This window comes from Pistacia vera, unplaced genomic scaffold (assembly GCF_008641045.1).
Source record: "Pistacia vera cultivar Batoury unplaced genomic scaffold, PisVer_v2 Contig139, whole genome shotgun sequence".
In the NCBI taxonomy this organism is placed as follows: Eukaryota; Viridiplantae; Streptophyta; class Magnoliopsida; order Sapindales; family Anacardiaceae; genus Pistacia; species Pistacia vera.
The window spans coordinates 287,437-306,431 of record NW_022195455.1 but is presented as its reverse complement, the minus strand read 5'-3'; the positions used below and the strand labels follow the sequence as shown (position 1 = coordinate 306,431).

Sequence of the window (18,995 nt, the reverse complement as noted above, 5' to 3'; positions counted from 1 at the left end):
TTTATCAAAATCTAATTTTTTATTTTTCAAATATTTAATTTTCTGTTTCAGGTTTTTCAGCTCATTAACTCCATAGATTCTGCAACTCTCGAATTCAATATATATTTTTTAATTCGAAGATTTGCAGTTTTATTCACAGGTAATTTGCTTTATCAAATTTTGATTTTTTAATGTTAATGTTATATAATTTGAGACTTTTCATGATCAGTTGTTACGAAACACGTGTTATGTAATGAATATAATAAATGGGTATTAATAAAGTCGAAAGCTTTTGCAGGTGTATGCACTTTTTTTATGTTTAAATTCATTTATGTGAAGTGGGCAGTTGTTAGATTTCATGTTTTAATTTTTAATTAATTTCACCTATTTATTGCTGCATTTAATATGGGTTTGTGGTTCTGGTTCATGGGTTTTTGATGAATTGGTGAATGGATTACTTGAAGTTGGTATTGGTTTGATTCTGTTAAAGTTTCTTGTTTTATTTATGGATAAAAGTTGTAGTTGTTGTATTAAGAAGCAAGTTGAGAGTTGTTTGAAGCCTATATTTTTAATGCTTTGATTGTGTTAAGTTTCTTGTTTGTTTATGGGTATATGTTGACTTTGCTTCTGGGAAGATGCTTTGGTGGTATGATGGAAGTTGAGGAATATATTTATGATGATTTGGATGACTTCAAGTTGGTATTGATTCTGACCATGTTCGATTGTGTTAAGTTTTTTGTTTATTTATGAATGGTAGTTGACTACTTGACTTTCTTTGCGAAGAAGTTTTGATGTTATGATACAGGTTCAGATGTATTTAGGAATATATATATATATATATAGGCTTGGATGACTTCAAGTTGGTGAAGATTCTGAACATGTTTGGTGGCGATAAGTTTCTTATTTGTTTATGAATATAAGTTGACTTTACTTTTGGAAGAAGTTTTGATGTTATGTTTGNATGATCACAAATGAATCGCGCTTATCGGAAGATATAAGCAGTTTGCTTGCTGCAGCTTCACCCAATAAAAGAAAGGATATCCTAGGGGAAAGACTTTTACCACTTGTGAAGAAAATCAAGGTATAAATAGCATTAAACGATCATTTCTTTTATCTTCATTTGCACAAAGTAATTTATTTATTCTATTACAGAATCATTTTTTTTTTTTTTGTAAAGGATTCTTCGAAGATAATAGAAATGCTTCTAGAGATGAACAATTCCAAACTTCTTGTTCTATTAGAGTCTCCGGAATTATTAGCTTCAAAAGTTGGAAGAAGCTATTCGAGTCTTAAAGTAGAATTTTTAGCTTCACAAGTGGCAGGTAGAAGAAGCTCTTCTAGTCATGGAAGAAGAGGGCACTTCATAATTTCTAATTCAACAAATAACATTTAAAAATTTCTAGAATTAGAATCCTTCTTCAATAGTTGTATAAATCTAAAGGTGGGCAAAAACTGGACCCAATTGGGCCCGGGTCTGAGCCCAGTTGGGACTAGTCTTTCATGGGCTTGGGATCAGTCTCAGGCCCATGAAAAATATTAGGGATCGGACCTGTCCCTAGGACCGACCTAAGTAATTTCATTTACCTCCTTATATTTTTTTATTGCAGATCTTCTGTTGAGATTGTATTTTGATTGTACACACCTTAGTAGTTGATGGCTTCACCAGATATTTCTTCTCCATGGATTTCATACTCTGGTGAATCCTTTTGTGGGTCGTTCGATACACACATGGAGGAGGGGAATACAGCCAAAGTTTTACATGTGCTGGAAGCTCCTACCTCCTCTGTTTCTTATAACTGTAGTACTCCTAAACCACCTCCGCTCCCTGATAAAGCTTGTACAAAAACAAAATATCCCAAGAGACTTGTAGATTGTAGCTTGGTCCCAAAGGAAACAAAAAATATATGGGATAATCTTTTTAAGGAAGGCTATGGGGCAGATGTTTATATTATTACAGAGGATAAATCATGTATTCCAGCTCATTCGAGTGTTCTGGTGAGTTGAACTTTGATTTGCACTAAATAAGAGTTACCACAATTTTGCCGTTCTCTCCTCTGCTTTTGTGTTTTAAAGGATTTTCACTTAAAATAAGTAATAGAAGTTAGATTGTTCCTTGGGTTCATAAAATGTTGGCTTGTTTTTGTTATTGGCGTTTGTGCATCATTTTGGCAGTTTGTTTATAAATGAGGCTTCGAGGCCACCTGTTTCTACTTCATCGTATACCAATTGCTAAAGTTAGAACTACTATTATGTGCAAAGCATTGCCTCACCAGTGCTAGGAAATATTCTGCAACTGGCAAAAGTAAGAAATGGTATAAGATGTATTAAAATTCCTGGTATACCTAATGAAGCAGTCTATGCATTCATTCGTTTTCTCTATTCATCAAGGTATGTTGAAGACATGCTTTTTGTATCTTTTTTTCCTTTTTAAATACCTAAAGTGGTGATATATCTCTGGTAGAAATTATTATTATGTTATTTACCCTCTGTTTTTTTCATTATTTTGAATGGTACTAGAAGTCCATTAGTGTGTTTCTGTTCTAATACAATATTCTACTGAGAGTCATATAGTTATTACATTAATCTATTTACTTGAAATTTTATTCACAATCTCCTCATTAGCGAAGTGAATATTATTGTCTGGTTCCGTTTGGAATAGTTACTGCCTTAAATTAGGTTTTCAAGAGTTAGATTCAGATTTTGCAGAGCAAGTTGGCTTTAAGTTCTTTTTCTTCATTTCATCCATAATACCATAATAGTGTTTATCCTTATCATAATGCAGCTATGAAGAGGATGAGTTGAAGAAGTTTGTTCTCCCTTTGTTGGTTTTATCTCACTGCTACTTGGTTCCACAACTGAAAAGAGTTTGTGTATACATTCTGGAGCATGGCTGGCTAACTAAAGAAAATGTTATAGATGTGCTTCAGTTGGCAAGGAGTTGTGATGCACCAAGGCTCTTCTTCATATGTGTTCGCATGGTTCTAGAGATGAACAATTCCGAACTTCTTGTTCTATTAGAGTCTCCGGAATTATTAGCTTCAAAAGTTGAAAGAAGTTGTTCGAGTCTTAGAACAAAATTTTTAGCTTCACAAGTGGCAAGTAGAAGAAGCTCTTCTAGTCATGGAAGAAGATGGCACTTCATAATTTCTAATTCAACAAATAACACTTAAAAATTTATAGAATTAGAATCTTTCTTTAATAGTTGTATAAATCTAAAGGTGGGCAAGGACCGGACCCAACCGGGCTCAGGTCTGGGCCCGATTGGGACTAGTCTTTCATGGGCTTGGGATCGGTCTCAGGCCCATGAAAAATATTAGGGACCGGACCGGTCCCTAAGACTGACCTAAATAATTTCATTTACCCCCTTATATTTTATTTATTTATTTAGGGACTTAATCAAAATTATATATGGGGTTTAATCTAATTTTTATTGGTAATTTGTAAATTTTTAATTGGTTATAAATTTAAGGTGTTTTTAATTTAAACTTTAAAGAGATAATAATACTTTAATTTTAAGTTTTAACATAAATATAATATTCACATAATCACACTTCACAAATAAACAATTAAATTATTAATTTTCATCATCAATAATATTTACATTTTCCAAATCTATGTTTCTGAAGAGATTGAGTAGTTCGGGATCTTCAGGGTGCTGTTGATCTATTATATCCGCATGAGTCCAATCCCATAAACATGTTATGACTTCAATCATTTCATTGGTTAAAGCACATCTTATCTCTTCAACAATGCAGCCACTAATTGAGAATGTTGACTCAGATGTAATTGTCGAAACTGGCACAAATAAAATGTCATATGCCATTTGGGCTATTATAGGGAATTGACTTGCATTGTGGTTCCACCATTGTAGCACATTCATCTTACACTTCTCCTTCGTGGTCATGTAGGACATACAATTAAATACGCTTGATTTAAATCTAGCATCTACAATAAAACCTAATTCATATAAGAATGGAATATCTAACCAATATTTCTGGTATTTTTTTCATTGCAACAACAATGTCGCGCAAATCTTCATTATATCTATATGTAGCAAAAGTTGTAGAAATTCGAATAAAACATTTAATGCTACATAAGTAATAGGATAATAAATACCACTTAATAGATTAGTGAAATCGTAAAAAACTTTAAGAAACAAAAAAAATAGTTCAGAAATTGTCCAATCGGATTTGTTGACGACTTCCTCCGGATAGTTCTTTCGATTGACAAACTCTATAATTTGTATTGCAGTTGGTATAGCTTTTTCCAACATTAGGTATGTAGAGTTCCAATGAACAAGCATGTCTGTACATAACTTCTTTGGTTGAATCGGCAGATCCTCTTGGCGACAATATTTGTGAAATTTAGTCCATCTTGAATTGCTACCAGCGATGAATCCGATAGCCATGCTCACCCTTACAATCCTCGAATGTATAACTTTTAAACCTGCTTTAACAATCAAATCGATGATGTGACAAGCACATCTTCAGTGAAAAAAATTGTCTTCACCATGCGAATCCAATCTCTTTTCAAATAAAGAAATTGCCAAGGTATTAGCATCTGCATTATTAAGCGTTAGTGCCATAACTCTCTCAAATAATAAATATTCTTGCAAAACTTCAATAATTGTAAAATAAATAGTTTCAGCACTATGTTTTTCGTATAATGCGTTAAAACCTCTCAATTTTTGTTGTAAATGCCAACCATGATCTAGATAATGTGTTGTGACACTCAAAAAATTTGTTTTTGATCTAGCAGCTCATATATCTGAAGTAAGTGCGATAGATATATTGTTAAAATTTTGAAATTCATTTTTAAGTTGATTTTTTAATTTAAAAAAAAAGATTTTTAAAAACATTTTAAATAAAAAAAAAAAAAAAAGGATAAATGTTGGACAAAAGCAGTTTTAATCATTTGAACAAAATAAGGATTTTCAGATAAAGAAATAGAAGAGTCCGTAGCACATATGAATTTTGCTATTTCCTCTCATGCCGTGAGTGCATTGTAATTCCATGTTGAGAGAGTTGAGAATTGTGGATTAAAATTAAGTTGAGTTTAAATTTGCCTACCTAGTGCGGTACTTGAACCTGAACCGAACTAACAGAACTACTGCATTTGTTGGGGGTGCTTCTTCTCCAAGTGTTGCTGCAACGTTGAAGTCTTGTTCCCAACGCCAATAACAGTTGAACAAAAATTGCATTCCCCACATGTCTCTTCCCCCAACCCATTTAGCTTAGCCATTTCGATTTGGTGAAGAAGTGTCATACCCCGGACACGACCTTCTTTAACGGTCAGGCTATGGAGTCGCAACTTGCTTGCATTTGGTTGGACCCAGTCCTGACCGTTTGTGGTTGTGGAATTGGAGTTGTTGCCTCTTGAAAGGGTGAAAATGGATTAAACCCTTCCATTTCTTCGGTGGATAAATGTAATATTGATTTGGGGATGATCCTCTGAATGCATAAGTTCAAAATCCATTATGAATTTATAATAAAATAATAAATAATTAAAACGAAGAAATTGAATAATAATATGAATAATAGATGAAATTGAAAAATGGAAAAAAATTGAATAATATGAATAAATGTAAATGTAAATATAAATTGAATTGATGAGAATTTGAGATTTGGAGTAGCGAGATTGAGAGAAGAGAATAGATTGAGAGTTGAGTTGTGAAGAAAATGTGAAATATAAGGGGGTTTTCATAGTTGACATTTGGAGTAGCACATATGAATTTTGCTATTTCCTTTGGTGCTGTGAGTGCTTGTAATTTTATGTTGAGAGAGTTGAGAATTGTGGATTAAAATTAAGTTGAGTTTAAATTTGCCTACCTAGTGCGATACTTGAACCTGAACCTGAACCGGACTAATAGGACTACTGCATTTGTTGGGGGTGCTTCTTCTCCAAGTGTTGCCGCATTGTTGAAGTCCTGTTCCCAGCGCCAATAACGATTGAACAAAAATTGCATTCCCCACATGTCTCTTCCCCCAACCCATTTAGCTTAGCCATTTCGATTTGGTGAAGAAGTGTCATACCCCAGACACGACCCTCTTTAACGGTCAGGCTATGGAGTCGCAACTTGCTTGCATTTGGTTGGACCCAGTCCCGACCGTTTGTGGTTGTGGAATTAGAGTTGTTGCCTCTTGAAAGGGTGAAAATGGATTAAACCCTTCTATTTCTTCGGTGGATAAAACGTAATATTGATTTGGGGATGATCCTCCAAATGCATAAGTCCAAGAATCCATTATGAATTTATAATAAATAATTAAAATGAAGAAATTGAATAATAATATGAATATAAGGAAATGAAAATGAAAAATTGAATAAATGAAATAAATGTAAATTCATATCAATTGAATTGAAGAGAATTTGAGATTTGGAGTAGCGAGATTGAGAGAAGAGAATAGATTGAGTTGTTGTGAAGAAAATGTAAATATACGGGGGTTTTCATAGTTGACATTTGGGGGGCATGACTAATACCCCCCCCCCCCCCCCCCCCCCCCCCCCCGCCCCCCCCCAATTGCTTGCCAACAGTCAACTGACCATTGCATTAAGCATCCAACGGTCAGGCTACCCAAAGCAATATTTTATTTTGTTTGTCTTTTTGTTTTTTTGTAAAATATCAATTTAGTCCTCATATTTATTGTAAATAACAAAGGGGTTTTTGGCAATTTTCCAGGTGGCATTTTGAAAAAAAAAATACAGGTTTGGGCTCGGGCCTGGGCCTTCTTCCACGATTTGGGTCAGATTTTGGGACCAGACCCCTTAGGACAGGTCCTCAGGGTTTTTGGGTGAGCTTTTTGGGTCTGGTCCTAAATGCCCACCTCTATATAAATCAGTGTTTTAAAAACTCGGCCCGGCCCGGCCTGACTGGTTAAACCGGGACTTGGGACCTTCACCGGGCTGGGTTAACGATTTCCTTATTCACCCAAAACCCTAGAATTTGGGATGATGATTGATGAACAATTAAAGACCCGGATGTTAGGGCTTTTGAAGAGAAAGTGTCGGTGAGTGTAATGATGGCGACAAAATTGATTTTTAGTGGCTTTTGTCGGCGATTGGCAAGGTGAACGAGAGTGGGGTGAGATGAATTTTTGTCAAGAGGCTGAGGGAAGTATTTTCGTGATGATGGGGAGGGCTGTCAACGTCAACGGTGGTGAGATCTAGTTGAAATCGGCTGATTTCGCCCAAATCTTGGGTAAATTTTCTAGGGTATAGGTTTAATGGATGATTAGGATTGCATTTGGTTTGTCGCCGCTGCCCAATGTTTTAAAACCAAACCCAAGGTGAAACTTGACAAAGTTACCGGGTCTTAGGTTGACCGGTTTAATCGGTTTGACCGATCAGGTGATAAAAATTTAAAAATTCAACAAATACACCCTTGAAAATTATAATTAAGTCTCTACAAGTTTGAAATTTAGCAAACACACCTCATATACAAATCGACAGTCGACTGGTTGGCGACGATGACACCTCAAATGCAATCCCAATCATCCCTTTAGCCCATTCCCCATAAAATCTACCCAAGATCTGGCCAAAATCGGTTCCCGAAATCAAACCGATTTCGGTCAGATCTCATTGACACGACATCGACATTCTAGGCTAGATCTCACTGACATCGGTGTCGACATTCCAAGTTAGATCTCACCGACATTGGTGTCTCCTCTCTTCTTCTTGACCAAAACCCACTCATGCCACCCCTGTTAACCTCGCCAATCGTCGACAAAAGCTGATTGTTGTCGCCACCTATTTTTTTCTATTTTTAGTCAATTCACTTACTAGAAATCAACTTTGTCACCACCATTTTACTCACCGGCACTTTCTCTTCAAAAGCCCCAACATTCTGACCTTCAATTGTTTGCTGATCATCATCCCAATTTTTAGGGTTTTTGGTAAATAATGAAATAGGTAATCCAACCAGATAAAAGCCCTGGGTCCCAGTTGAATCGGTCAGGCCAGGCTGGGTTTTAAAACAATGCCACCGCCAACCAGTCGATGGTCGATTTGTATTTAGGGTGTATTTGCTAAATTTTAAACCTTCAAGGACTTAACTGTGATTTATAGGAGTGTATTTGCTGAATTTTAAAATTATTGACATTGGTTAAACCGGTCAACCCTAGACCCAGCAACTTTGCCGGGGATGAACCCCAAGTTGGTTATTAAAACATTGGTATAAATGCATTATTATTATTATTATTGTTAGGGATAGAATCTTTTAACTTATAATTTTACTTGATTTTTTTATAAAAAACTTTATGCATGAATTCAATACAATCCAATGATATAGAAATTGCTGACATAACAAAGAGAATAATAACCAAATTGGGTATCTTAATTAGAAGGGGTGTGTGCATTTACAAGAACTGGAGTTCCCATCTGGATTTGTTTGCATAGAAGGGGTGTGCATTTACAAGGAGTATAAAATCTGCCTAAATAAAATATTTTTCCAGAATCACTACCAAACAAAGTTTCATCAAAAAGACATCAGTATGGTTTCCCTTCCCAAATTTTCCAGATGCAGACACCCTTAACAAAAAGCTAAATCCTTTCCAAGAACAAAAGTTATAACAATAAAACATCACGTCTTTCACGTTATCCTTGATTATTGGAAGTGGCCGGAACTCCCTCGTGCCCCTGGCGTCCTCGGCCTCCTTGCCCTTGCTCCCACTTCGGTTAGAGCCTTTAATATAATAGCGTGCGCGAAAAGCTACTAAACGTGCATAATAAGCTGGAGGTACTGCATATGTAAATCAACACAAATGAATTAGGGTTAGATTGAAAATAATAAATACAAACAACATAGGTACACAGGGTCATACCAATGGAAACTGATCGAGTGCACCTTGCATACCTGAAAAAACCTCAAAAGAGTTGAGAATTAACACAAATTAATTATAAAAAAGAACAAATTATTTTAATAATACAGTCATTAGGAAAACATATTACGTGTAACATAATTTGTTGGCAGCCTTTGCAAGTCATCAGCATTGAAACGATTCTCATCTATAACACATGATAGTGTGTTGGCCGACTAGTTCCCTAATTAAAAAGAACGCAAATAGGATTATTCAAAGAAAAAAAACATTCACATACATTAAGCAAATCTGAATCATAACAGAAGCAGGTTGACCTGTGGAAATTAATTAACATTTTAACACATAAACAAAGTATGTACCTGAGTTACAGCATGGCTGTTGAGGTAAAAATCGAACTCGGTAGGGTGACAATTTGGTATCAACAACAGTACCTAAAAGCAGGATAGAAGAAAATATATCCACAAAGGGAAACTAATTCTCAACAAATCTAGGAAAAGAAAAACACAGAAGTGAGCACAAAACTGGTTGAATATGCCACTCTGTCTGTCAGATCACGATCCATGGTCTGCCAGGAAAAAGTGGGTATGATGCTTTTCTGCACCCCACAACAAACGTAACCGGAGGCAAATATCCCTCCTCCAATGAGCCACAAGCCTGGAAAGAACAGTTGTATTGTCAAGAATGGATAAAACCCACACCATAAGAACACTCATTATATCATTCAGCTAAAGATTAAAAACAACAACATTATATCCAACATAATGTATTTACTTCAACATTTGCGTTATCATGCATGCCCATATCAATCACATCTCAATCAATCCCCAACTTTTAGAACCAATGTTCCCATCATTACTAATACACAACAAGAGAATAACCCTAATCCTAAAAAAAATAATATATCAATATTACCTGTCGAATGGCAGTCATCTTACAACAAGACTTGATAAATTGGCCTCAGAAACACCATCTCTGCCATGCAAATTAACATATTATTGATGCTCTATAAAAATGGCCAGGACATCTCATAAAGCAAGACTTGACTAAATTGGCCTTCACTAACACCACCACTGCCATGCAAATTACACATATATTGTGTTCTATAAAATATACAACAAATGATTGAAATCAAGTTTATCAAATTTTACCGGTAGAAAATAATCCATGAGGTTTATGTCCAGTTGATCTTCTAAATGCAATTAATAGCTCCCTGTAAAAACAGCAAGAGTATAAGTTCCCCTCTAAATATTACACAAAATTTACCACATCAATTCATTACCTGATCATTCCTCATGAATAATCCCCATTGGGATCCTGAACGGAACTATAAAGATCTGGATAATTCTTCACGGTGAGTCTGAGCAGACACTGATGCTCTGTACTTGGTTACCTTTGGCCAACATAGAAGCGACAACCTGACAGCAATTCAACCCTTCAACAAACTGATCACTCTAAAGCAAAAGGAGAAGTATATTGAACATACTGCTGCTATCGAAGGACTAGAGTCCTTGCACGGTTCTGGATGGTTGACATCCCACCGATTATAATTGTGGGGCGATCTGCACATGAGGAATTCTTCTTCGAATAGCATCATTTAGCACAGTATTTCTACCTCCAACCTGGTAAATTTTACATTGAACAAAAGAATAATTAAATCTTTACTTTTAGAAAAAATAAAACTTCAACACAGGAATACTGGCACTTGTTTGTCATAAATTCTACAGCATCAAAATCAAACAAATGTTATCAGGGTAAATTTAAGAAGTTATAAAGGGTCCATCTCAATCCCACAATCTATCTCTATCATTAGATGACTTTATACAGATACAATCAAACATTTCACTCCCCACACTGGCTTGCTTTCCTATCCCTTGTAATTCATTTCTTTCTTGCAACACAGTATTCATTGAGAGTTACAAAAACAAATCCCACCGATTAGAGCAAAAAAAAGCACAAAAACAGGGTAGAACAAACCCTCATTGATTCTCAGGGCCAAATTTTCAAAATATGCTACTGAGTCTTGAAGCCGACTGGGCTGACAGCATTGTGAGATAATACCTAATTCTGTTCACAAATCCGCTTAATGGTGTCCTGCAGATAGAATGGTCCAATTAATTATGACAATCAGTGGTCAAAAAATTTACTTGCAGCTGTTACTTACCATATGACCCAGTAGCATCGGGTAAAAAATAATTAACAACTGAAGTTGTTTCCCTTGCTGCCAACTCCTCGCAATTTTGCTGTAGAGTGCCCGTGAATATTTCTGAGAGCCTTCTCAATTTGGTTGGGCTAGCCGAATGAATAGGAATTACAGGGTTCGGTTGAATTCTACAATACAATCAAGAAAAAAAAAAAAAAAACAAGTTGAAGCAAGCATGTCACTAATCACTAACAAAGACTGACAATAGAAAAGACACACATACCCTTCCTTCCTATACACAATTCACAACTCCTCACAAAATTGGAATGGCAAATCACGGTTCAAAGTGTGGAAAAGTCACACATGTCCAAAATTAACCCGCCACCATTGACCATTTTTGCAAAAGAAAATTACACAAGTTTACTGAGATGCAAATATTGTGGAAAATAAAAAATTAGCTTTATCACAAGGCATATCAAGTAGAGACATTCACAAGCACACACAACAAGAGAAATTCTAAGTAGCAAAAATCAATCAAAAGGCCCTTCAAGTTCAGTATAAAAATTATTAGCAACAGGATCAATACTAAAACAATTAAAAAATCTATGTAGCATTTCAAGTTGTATGATGAAAGAAGTCCCAATTCAAGGGACCTCGGTTGTAAAAAGCAACAAGTCCACAATAAAATTCTATACATGCAGCAATGAAACTTTCATCTCTAGCAGTGCATAATATTACAATCTTAATTGAAAATATATAGCACAATCTCTTGTTCATGTTATTCCACAGAGCCAGATAACTGTACCTTACCTTGTTAATCATATTCCACTGCCCTAATGCAGGAGTAAACCACGCTTCTTGGCTGCTTTCATGATAATTAAGCTGCAGCAAACATGGGCTAGGACGTTAGGCCAAATGAATTAGAGAGAATTCATTGCCCCCATGAGAAACACATAAAGAGTAATTACCATCGGTGGAGGCAGGACTCGAGCATCAACCTGGGCAAGTTCAGCACCACTTGAATCCCGAAATCCTTTGCAAATTGATCTCCATTGTAATTGTTTTTCCTCACTATCTGCAAAACAAATAGACACTCAGGTAGAAAAAATTAGAAAAATACAAGAAAAAAAAACATAGACTAATCATCAGATCGGACATTCTCTACAATGGAAACAAAAGACTTCAAGAATTTCTACCTCCTTTATGCTATTCTCCCTATCAAAAGGACGCTGACAGGTTGCCTTTAACGGGCAGTTATTGTCTTTCATTTAGCTTCTTGTGCATCTTTGTTCTTCAACTATCCTAATAATCTGAAAATAAAGATTACATAGCCAGGCTAAGTAAAAAAAAAATGGTTATAAACACAAAAATCTATTAAGACCATATAATAAGAAAGGGGAAAACCTCCTGGGCAAATATATAGGATTTGCATCATTCCCAGCTTGAAGGGCAGGCAAAAAAGTGTATTTGAGTCCAATCTGTATTCACGAAAATATTGAACCACCGACATTTTTCCTCTTTGCCATGAAGAGTAAACCTAGAGAAAACAATTTATTAAAAATTAATGATGCAGAAATGTGACGACGTAAAAGTAAAAATTCTGTAACTAACAATATAGTCTAACGTAGTACCAAAAAAAATTCTAACACTAATTAGAATTGTGAAGGTTGTGGTTGCAACAAGTCAGAGGCTAACAACTATAGTAGCTTGTCAAACATATAATTAAAATAATTTAGTTATCAACATAGTAATAATTAATAAAACAATTTCTACTAATAATTAGAATTGAGAGAGTTATAAAACACAGAGTACAGAGTTAACAACTATAGTAGCTTGTGACACAGTAAAAGCATACACAGAAGCTTTTCAGGCATCATTTCTGAAGTAAGCTTTCTTAAGCAAAGTGTCAATGCTAAAGGCAAGTTTTTTGGAAATTTTCATATTCAGTTATTGGGGCAGGATTCAAATTAGGCTGCCACAAACAAAATAAAAGAAACAAGAATAATCCCTGCCCTTCCTCCACGGTACCATTTACAAATATGCACAAGCTCTACAAAAAAATAAAAAATAATAACATTATATTCTATATCATCATAAATGGGTAAATCACATACAACTTACATTAATTGGTTAATTGGTGAACAGATACCCTGTGATTTTGTAGCTTTTGGCATCTTCAGTATGAGTAAGTAATACCTTGACCTTCAAGGCTTTTTTCACCTTAAAAATCACATAGAAGAAGAAGAAGAAACTCATTCAGTCCTACTTACCAACAAGTGAAGAAATAAGAATAGAACTACACAGCTAGACATTTTTCAACTTCTTTGGTCCATTAGATTAAATTTGGAGTATATATTGAACTAATATGATTATTATTTTATTAAATTATGCCTACACACATAACTATTGCACCACATTTAAATCCAACCCCATAATTACTGCTTATACAGACCAACCAATAATTTAATAATTTTAAAATGAACTACAAGAATGTACAAGTCCAGTTCCTAATATAAGGAACGTCTAACATATGCAAAGATTACCTAGTAAATTAAATACATGAACCTCCTAAAAAGCAATGAAAAAATATAGCAGACATCATATACACACTGCCCAATACCTTTATAGATCTTGATCAGATAGTGGACTTGATAGCTCTCTGTAATTAAATACTTGGCAAGAAAGTCTGTAACTAGAATTGGCTCATAAAAAGATTGTGCTGAAGTGTCTGCGAGATCAAGCATAAAAAATTACGAAGCAACATTATAACAAAAACACAAGTGTAGGCATCAGAACTGTATCTAATAAAGCATACCGATATAAGTGATAATCCCATCTGGGTTGGCCTGAGAGACTAAGTTCTTTCCAATAGTCAACACCATCTCCAAGGTCACCTTTGGGCCCCAAAGAAGGATAGAAAAATGACCCCGACAACCAAGTAACTACCACAAAATTCATCTATATTTTCTCCGAAGATTAAGTAAAACATATTAACTTTTACTGCATCATAAACTTTGAAAAATACAATGAAACAATAAAGTTCCATGCAGATATATACTTCTCTGAAGGAGATGATCTAAGTACAACATCAAGCGCTTGTAAATGTCTGTGAGCCTCCCTATGCATACCCCTAGAATGTTGTAGAGTACAAGATCAGTTTCAACAACTTTATTCCCACCAGAAATGGCGATCCTCCCTGGAAATACAAATTCATCAAGATTAAAAAACATGAGAAGAAAGTCATAAAACAGAGACAACAATCAATAATTCATTACTTGGACAACCGAGAAGAGTTCCCTTGCCATCTATCACTTAACTTCACAATAAATTTCTTGAATCAAAGGGCAAAGCCCCTGCCGTAAAAATGCTTTTTCGGCCATCATAGGCAAGAATTCGTTGACCCAAATGACTTTACGGTACATGCGAGTCAACTGAGCAATTACATCTCTGTTGATTTTTTGATATAACTCAGGAGTTATCGTCACCTATATGGTAAATAATAATAAAAAATCGAAAATAAAATTAAAAATCAACATCTACTAATGATGGTGAATTTAGTTTTCATTACATCATAATGATAGATATCTTATCAGTACTTGGACCATGAAGTGATTCGCCCTGACAACACATTTCCAGCCTTGTGTCCCAAACCCAGGCCTCGCCGGAAAACTCACGTCCTTTGACGAAACAGGGCCCACTGCCGGAACTGGGTCCCCAATGTCAACTGCTGTTGCAGCTCCTGGCTCAGAGAAGTAGTAGAAGGAGGAACAGACAAAGGCAGATGAGACGGAGCCGGCGCCGGCGCCGACGAAGAAGATGCCGGAGGAGGAGGAGCCTGTATCGGAACTAATGTGTCAGCGGCACCAGCATACGAACCTCTACTGTCACCGCCTTGACCAGGTGCACCTCCACCACTTCCTCTCCCTCCTCGATCACCACCTCCGCCGCGCTGAAATGACTGAGCCGGTACCGGAGACGGCTGCACCGGCCGTGATTCAAACCGGCGACCATGACGGCGAGGCATTTTCGTAGAAGGACAGAGTTTGAGAGAAATTTCGGAGCAACAAGTTTGATAGTGACAGATTAAGAGCAAATTTCCGATATGCTGAATTGGAAAATGAAACGGAGCTCTAGTAGAGTGTATACAAAGGACAAATATTCGCCAAATACTGCGAAATTACTGCGACGACGTAATATCATTACTTTCTTTCATGTAATATTGTATTATAATCAACAAAACCAAAATCCACAACCTCCAAACAAAGACAAATCAACAAAACCAAAACACCTGCGTTAAGGCATTAATCATATTTTGTTTCAAAAGCACAAAAGCTTTAGTAATAAATAAACGGAACCGACTGAACTCAAGCCAAAACAAGATTCAATTCAATTCAATTAAAATTAGGCGCTATCGAACTCCACTGAATCATACATAACTTGATTGAAAAAAAAAAGCTTAACTATCAACTGGGTCAAACCCAAAAACTAACTCTGATGGTAGTTTAAAGCATAATGCACAAGATTTTACATTACTAATTGTTGAAGAATCACCGTACGGACTTGGCAACGCAGACACTATAATAGATCACCTGGTAGAGTTTCTGTTTCTAGCGAGTAAAAGTAGAGTTTTTGAAGTAAGTGAAGTGATTATGCAATTAAACCCAAAATCAAGCTTTATGGCTTGAATCAAGCAATTGATCAAGCTTTGCTTGATGAGAAATGAAACAGAGGCTTTGTTGAGAGAAGAGTGAGAGATTGATTTTTTTTTTTTTTTTTTTTTTACTTTTTTATTAATTAATTTTTCTAAAAGCACGGTCTAATTGTCGTAGTGGAATTTATAATGTATTATATCTTGTAAAATAATAAGATAGGACATATTAAAAGGAAAGTGTTAAATAAAATAATTACATAGGACATTACTTTACATATATAAAGTAGGGGTAGAATCTAACTGTTAGCCAAGATAAAGCAAAGCAAACTTTTCAATCCAATCTACTGGTTGTTAATAATAATTATTGTTAAATTAAAATCTACAGTAATCCATATGAGTTACTAGAAGATTTACAGAGAAAATTCCACGCCCTCCAAACAGATTCTGCAATATAATTTCCAGCATTCTCATAATCTCTGAAACTAATGAGATGAAACACCACTGAAAAAACCAGTGTTGAAAGAACTGGAAAAGCCAAAGCAGCCATGGATCTTCTTCCACAAACGTGTTTCTTCAGCAACATGGTCAAGTTTAATAAAATAACAAAGCTTATAACTTTCACAGACGTTGATCGAAACAGAAATGCAAGAATCCCAACAACTAAAGAACCTATATAAACTGGTTCCTACAAAAACCAAAAAAAAAAAAAAAAATCAAAATAAACAATTGAATAGTATATTACAATAAAGAAGGTAAGCTTATTAAATTCATACCTCATGAGCTAACCGTCTCAAATGATTAATGGAGGATTTGGTTTCTGGGGGTTGAAGATTTAAGGTTTGTTTTGCAGCAAAAGAGCGTTTCTTGGCCCGACAAGCACGAAACCTTTCGAAACCTCTGAGGAGTCTAGATTTGAGAGTTGGTCGTTGTTGATCGGGAGACTCTGATTTCACTCGGAGGATGAAGTACCTCCGGATCCTAAACAAAATGGAGAGTCGATGGAAGTTCCAGGAGGGAAAGGGTAATGATCTTGTCGCTTTGAATCTGAAATTGAAGTTCTTGGATCTTGCGTAAATGTTGATTCTCCATGGCTGCTGCTGCTTCTCTGCTTGCATTATTTGGGGAAAAAAGCAGAGTTGGCGAGAGTAGACTTTACTAGCCGTTGCGTTTCTATTATTATTAGAGTTCACATTTTGAGCTCCTTAAGGTTTCATATTTTACAATAACACCCCATACTTAGTAGAAATTTTCAACGACCTCCCCTTACATTCCCCATTTAGTATGACCATGAGTAGGCTTAGCTAAAACCCGGAGAGCTTAGTAGACGAAGAGTCTTCATCCAATTTCTTTTAATTTTTACCCTCTTCACTTTTAACAGTCGAGGTAAACCACTCTTAAGTCTAATGTTCTACATTTTTTTCATTTCTTTTTTTTAGAAAATTAAAATAACTCTTATATACATTTACTATTTTTTTTTTAAACAATATATTTTATTTCTTAATTTTGTTAATAAAATATAATTAATTTCTTTATTTTTTAGTTTATAGAAATTTTGATATTTAAAGTCTAACACTAATTTGGAGAATAATTTACCGTATGTTTGGTAGATTCCTATATTATCTTATCTAAAATACATATTTGTTTCAATATTCTCAAAATCTATTCATATTCTATTCAACTCAAAATATCTTTTTTACCCCCTAAGTTTGGGAATTTACTAAACACCCCCACGATAAAAGTTTATAAATTAATAAAAATACCCCCACCTATCCATATATTCCCGACAACCGGCCACCAATGTCAAAAGGTGACCGAAATCTGTCAGAATGGCATACGACCAACTAGATGTGGCCATCGTGCACCAATATGGACTTTTTCGGCCAAATTCATGGTGGATCTGGCCGAAAAACAGAAAAGGTCAGATCGGCGCACGACCGACTAGATTTAGTCGATCGTGTGCCATGCAGCCGACTTTCGACGACCCTCCTGAGGTGGTGGTCGGCTGTCAGCATTTAATGGATGGATAGAGGTATTTTTATTAATTTTTAATGTTTTATTGTAGGGGTGTTTAGCTAAAATTAACAAATATAAAGAGTATTTTTGTTAATTTTTAAACCTTATTCTTGTAATAACAATTTTAACTTAACTTTTTCAAAAATACTACTCAAAATACTTTACCAAACACACCCTTAAAAAAAAAAAAAAAAAAAAATATTCTAGTCACGTGGACTTTAGCGCCAGAGCTACTAGATTGAAGATTATACAGAGATAAAATTAGAACAAAAATGGATGAAATGTATTATCTACTAAACGAATTAAAAAATATCATATTTTAACTTGTTAAAAACAAAACGGCTCTTTTAAATAGTTTTCTCTTAATAGAATAAAATTTTCATTGAGATAATTAAGGAAATAATTAAACGTAATACAAGTATAATAACAATAATTAAGCAAATATTTGATTTGGTCCATGGTTAAGAGCCTAAATAACAATATTTCAAGTCTTCTTACTAAGAAATGAAAGGAAATAATATAGGGTGCATTTGGTTTAATATTTCAATCCATATTCTCAATCTTATTCCCAAAATATTTGTTTGTTTAATTATTTGAGAAATATTATTATATTTTTTTAATTACTTTTAGACCTCTTAAGTTTATTAATTTCATAATACTTAAAAAAGTTTAAAAATTAACAAAAATACCCCCACCTACCCATAGTTGCCAGATTCCGATAACTACCGTCGGTGATAGCCGAAATCTATCACAACGGCCTAAAAAGACCGAAAATGGCCGGTAATTCGTCAATCTGACAATCGCTTGATCAACGATGGCCAACTCTCGATGGTCAATGACGGTCATATCTGTGATCATCGTTGATGGTCATATCTGGCCTTTTGCAGCCGTTGACGGCCAGATCGATGCACGTCCGACCAGATCCCATAATTTGTGTAGTAACGCCAGATTCCGACTAAGTTCTGGCGGTAGTGGTTGGAATCTGGCACTGTGAGTGGGTGGGGGTGTTTTTATCATTTTATAAAATTTTATATATTAGGGTGTTTAGTTAAATTAGCCAACCTAAAGGGTTTTTTTATAAATTTTTAACTTTACCTCGTAATAATCACCCTATTCAACTATCCAATATTATCTCTAAAATCTTATCTAAAATAATAAACCAAACGCACCCATAGTTATGACATAAAATTAGAGAGTAAAAACGCATCCATAGATAACCCAGCAGTAAGGACGAATCAAGGGAGTTGTGCAGGACTTCAACCCACAGTTATAGCTTTGATGCTTATGGATCAAAATTGATATTTCTAGAAATTTCTTTAGTATATGATTTTAAACTTGAAAATTAATATGTAATTGATAATGGTCCAAGTTATGGCATTAATACGTGTAGTTGTTGCAA

The 18,995-nt window shown here is 35.1% G+C and overlaps 2 protein-coding genes and 1 pseudogene across 2 annotated transcripts; 1 reads left to right on the top strand and 2 right to left on the bottom strand.

Moving 5' to 3' along the window:
- The first annotated feature begins 310 nt into the window (after nucleotides 1–310).
- LOC116122962 (BTB/POZ and TAZ domain-containing protein 3-like) lies at nucleotides 311–3,149 on the top strand. The gene is made up of 4 exons (XM_031408764.1): nucleotides 311–442; nucleotides 1,587–1,974; nucleotides 2,237–2,367; nucleotides 2,762–3,149. Exons 2-4 carry the CDS (start codon nucleotides 1,633–1,635, stop codon nucleotides 3,147–3,149), a joined length of 861 nt encoding a protein of 286 aa, XP_031264624.1. The 5' UTR covers nucleotides 311–442; nucleotides 1,587–1,632.
- Nucleotides 3,150–8,305: 5,156 nt separating this feature from the next.
- On the bottom strand, nucleotides 8,306–14,956 carry LOC116122961 (annotated as a pseudogene).
- A 1,006-nt stretch (nucleotides 14,957–15,962) lies between these two features.
- LOC116122959 lies at nucleotides 15,963–16,698 on the bottom strand. The gene is made up of 2 exons (XM_031408763.1): nucleotides 16,357–16,698; nucleotides 15,963–16,268 (listed from the first exon to the last, which is right to left on the bottom strand). Exons 1-2 carry the CDS (start codon nucleotides 16,696–16,698, stop codon nucleotides 15,963–15,965), a joined length of 648 nt encoding a protein of 215 aa, XP_031264623.1.
- Nucleotides 16,699–18,995: the final 2,297 nt, after the last annotated feature.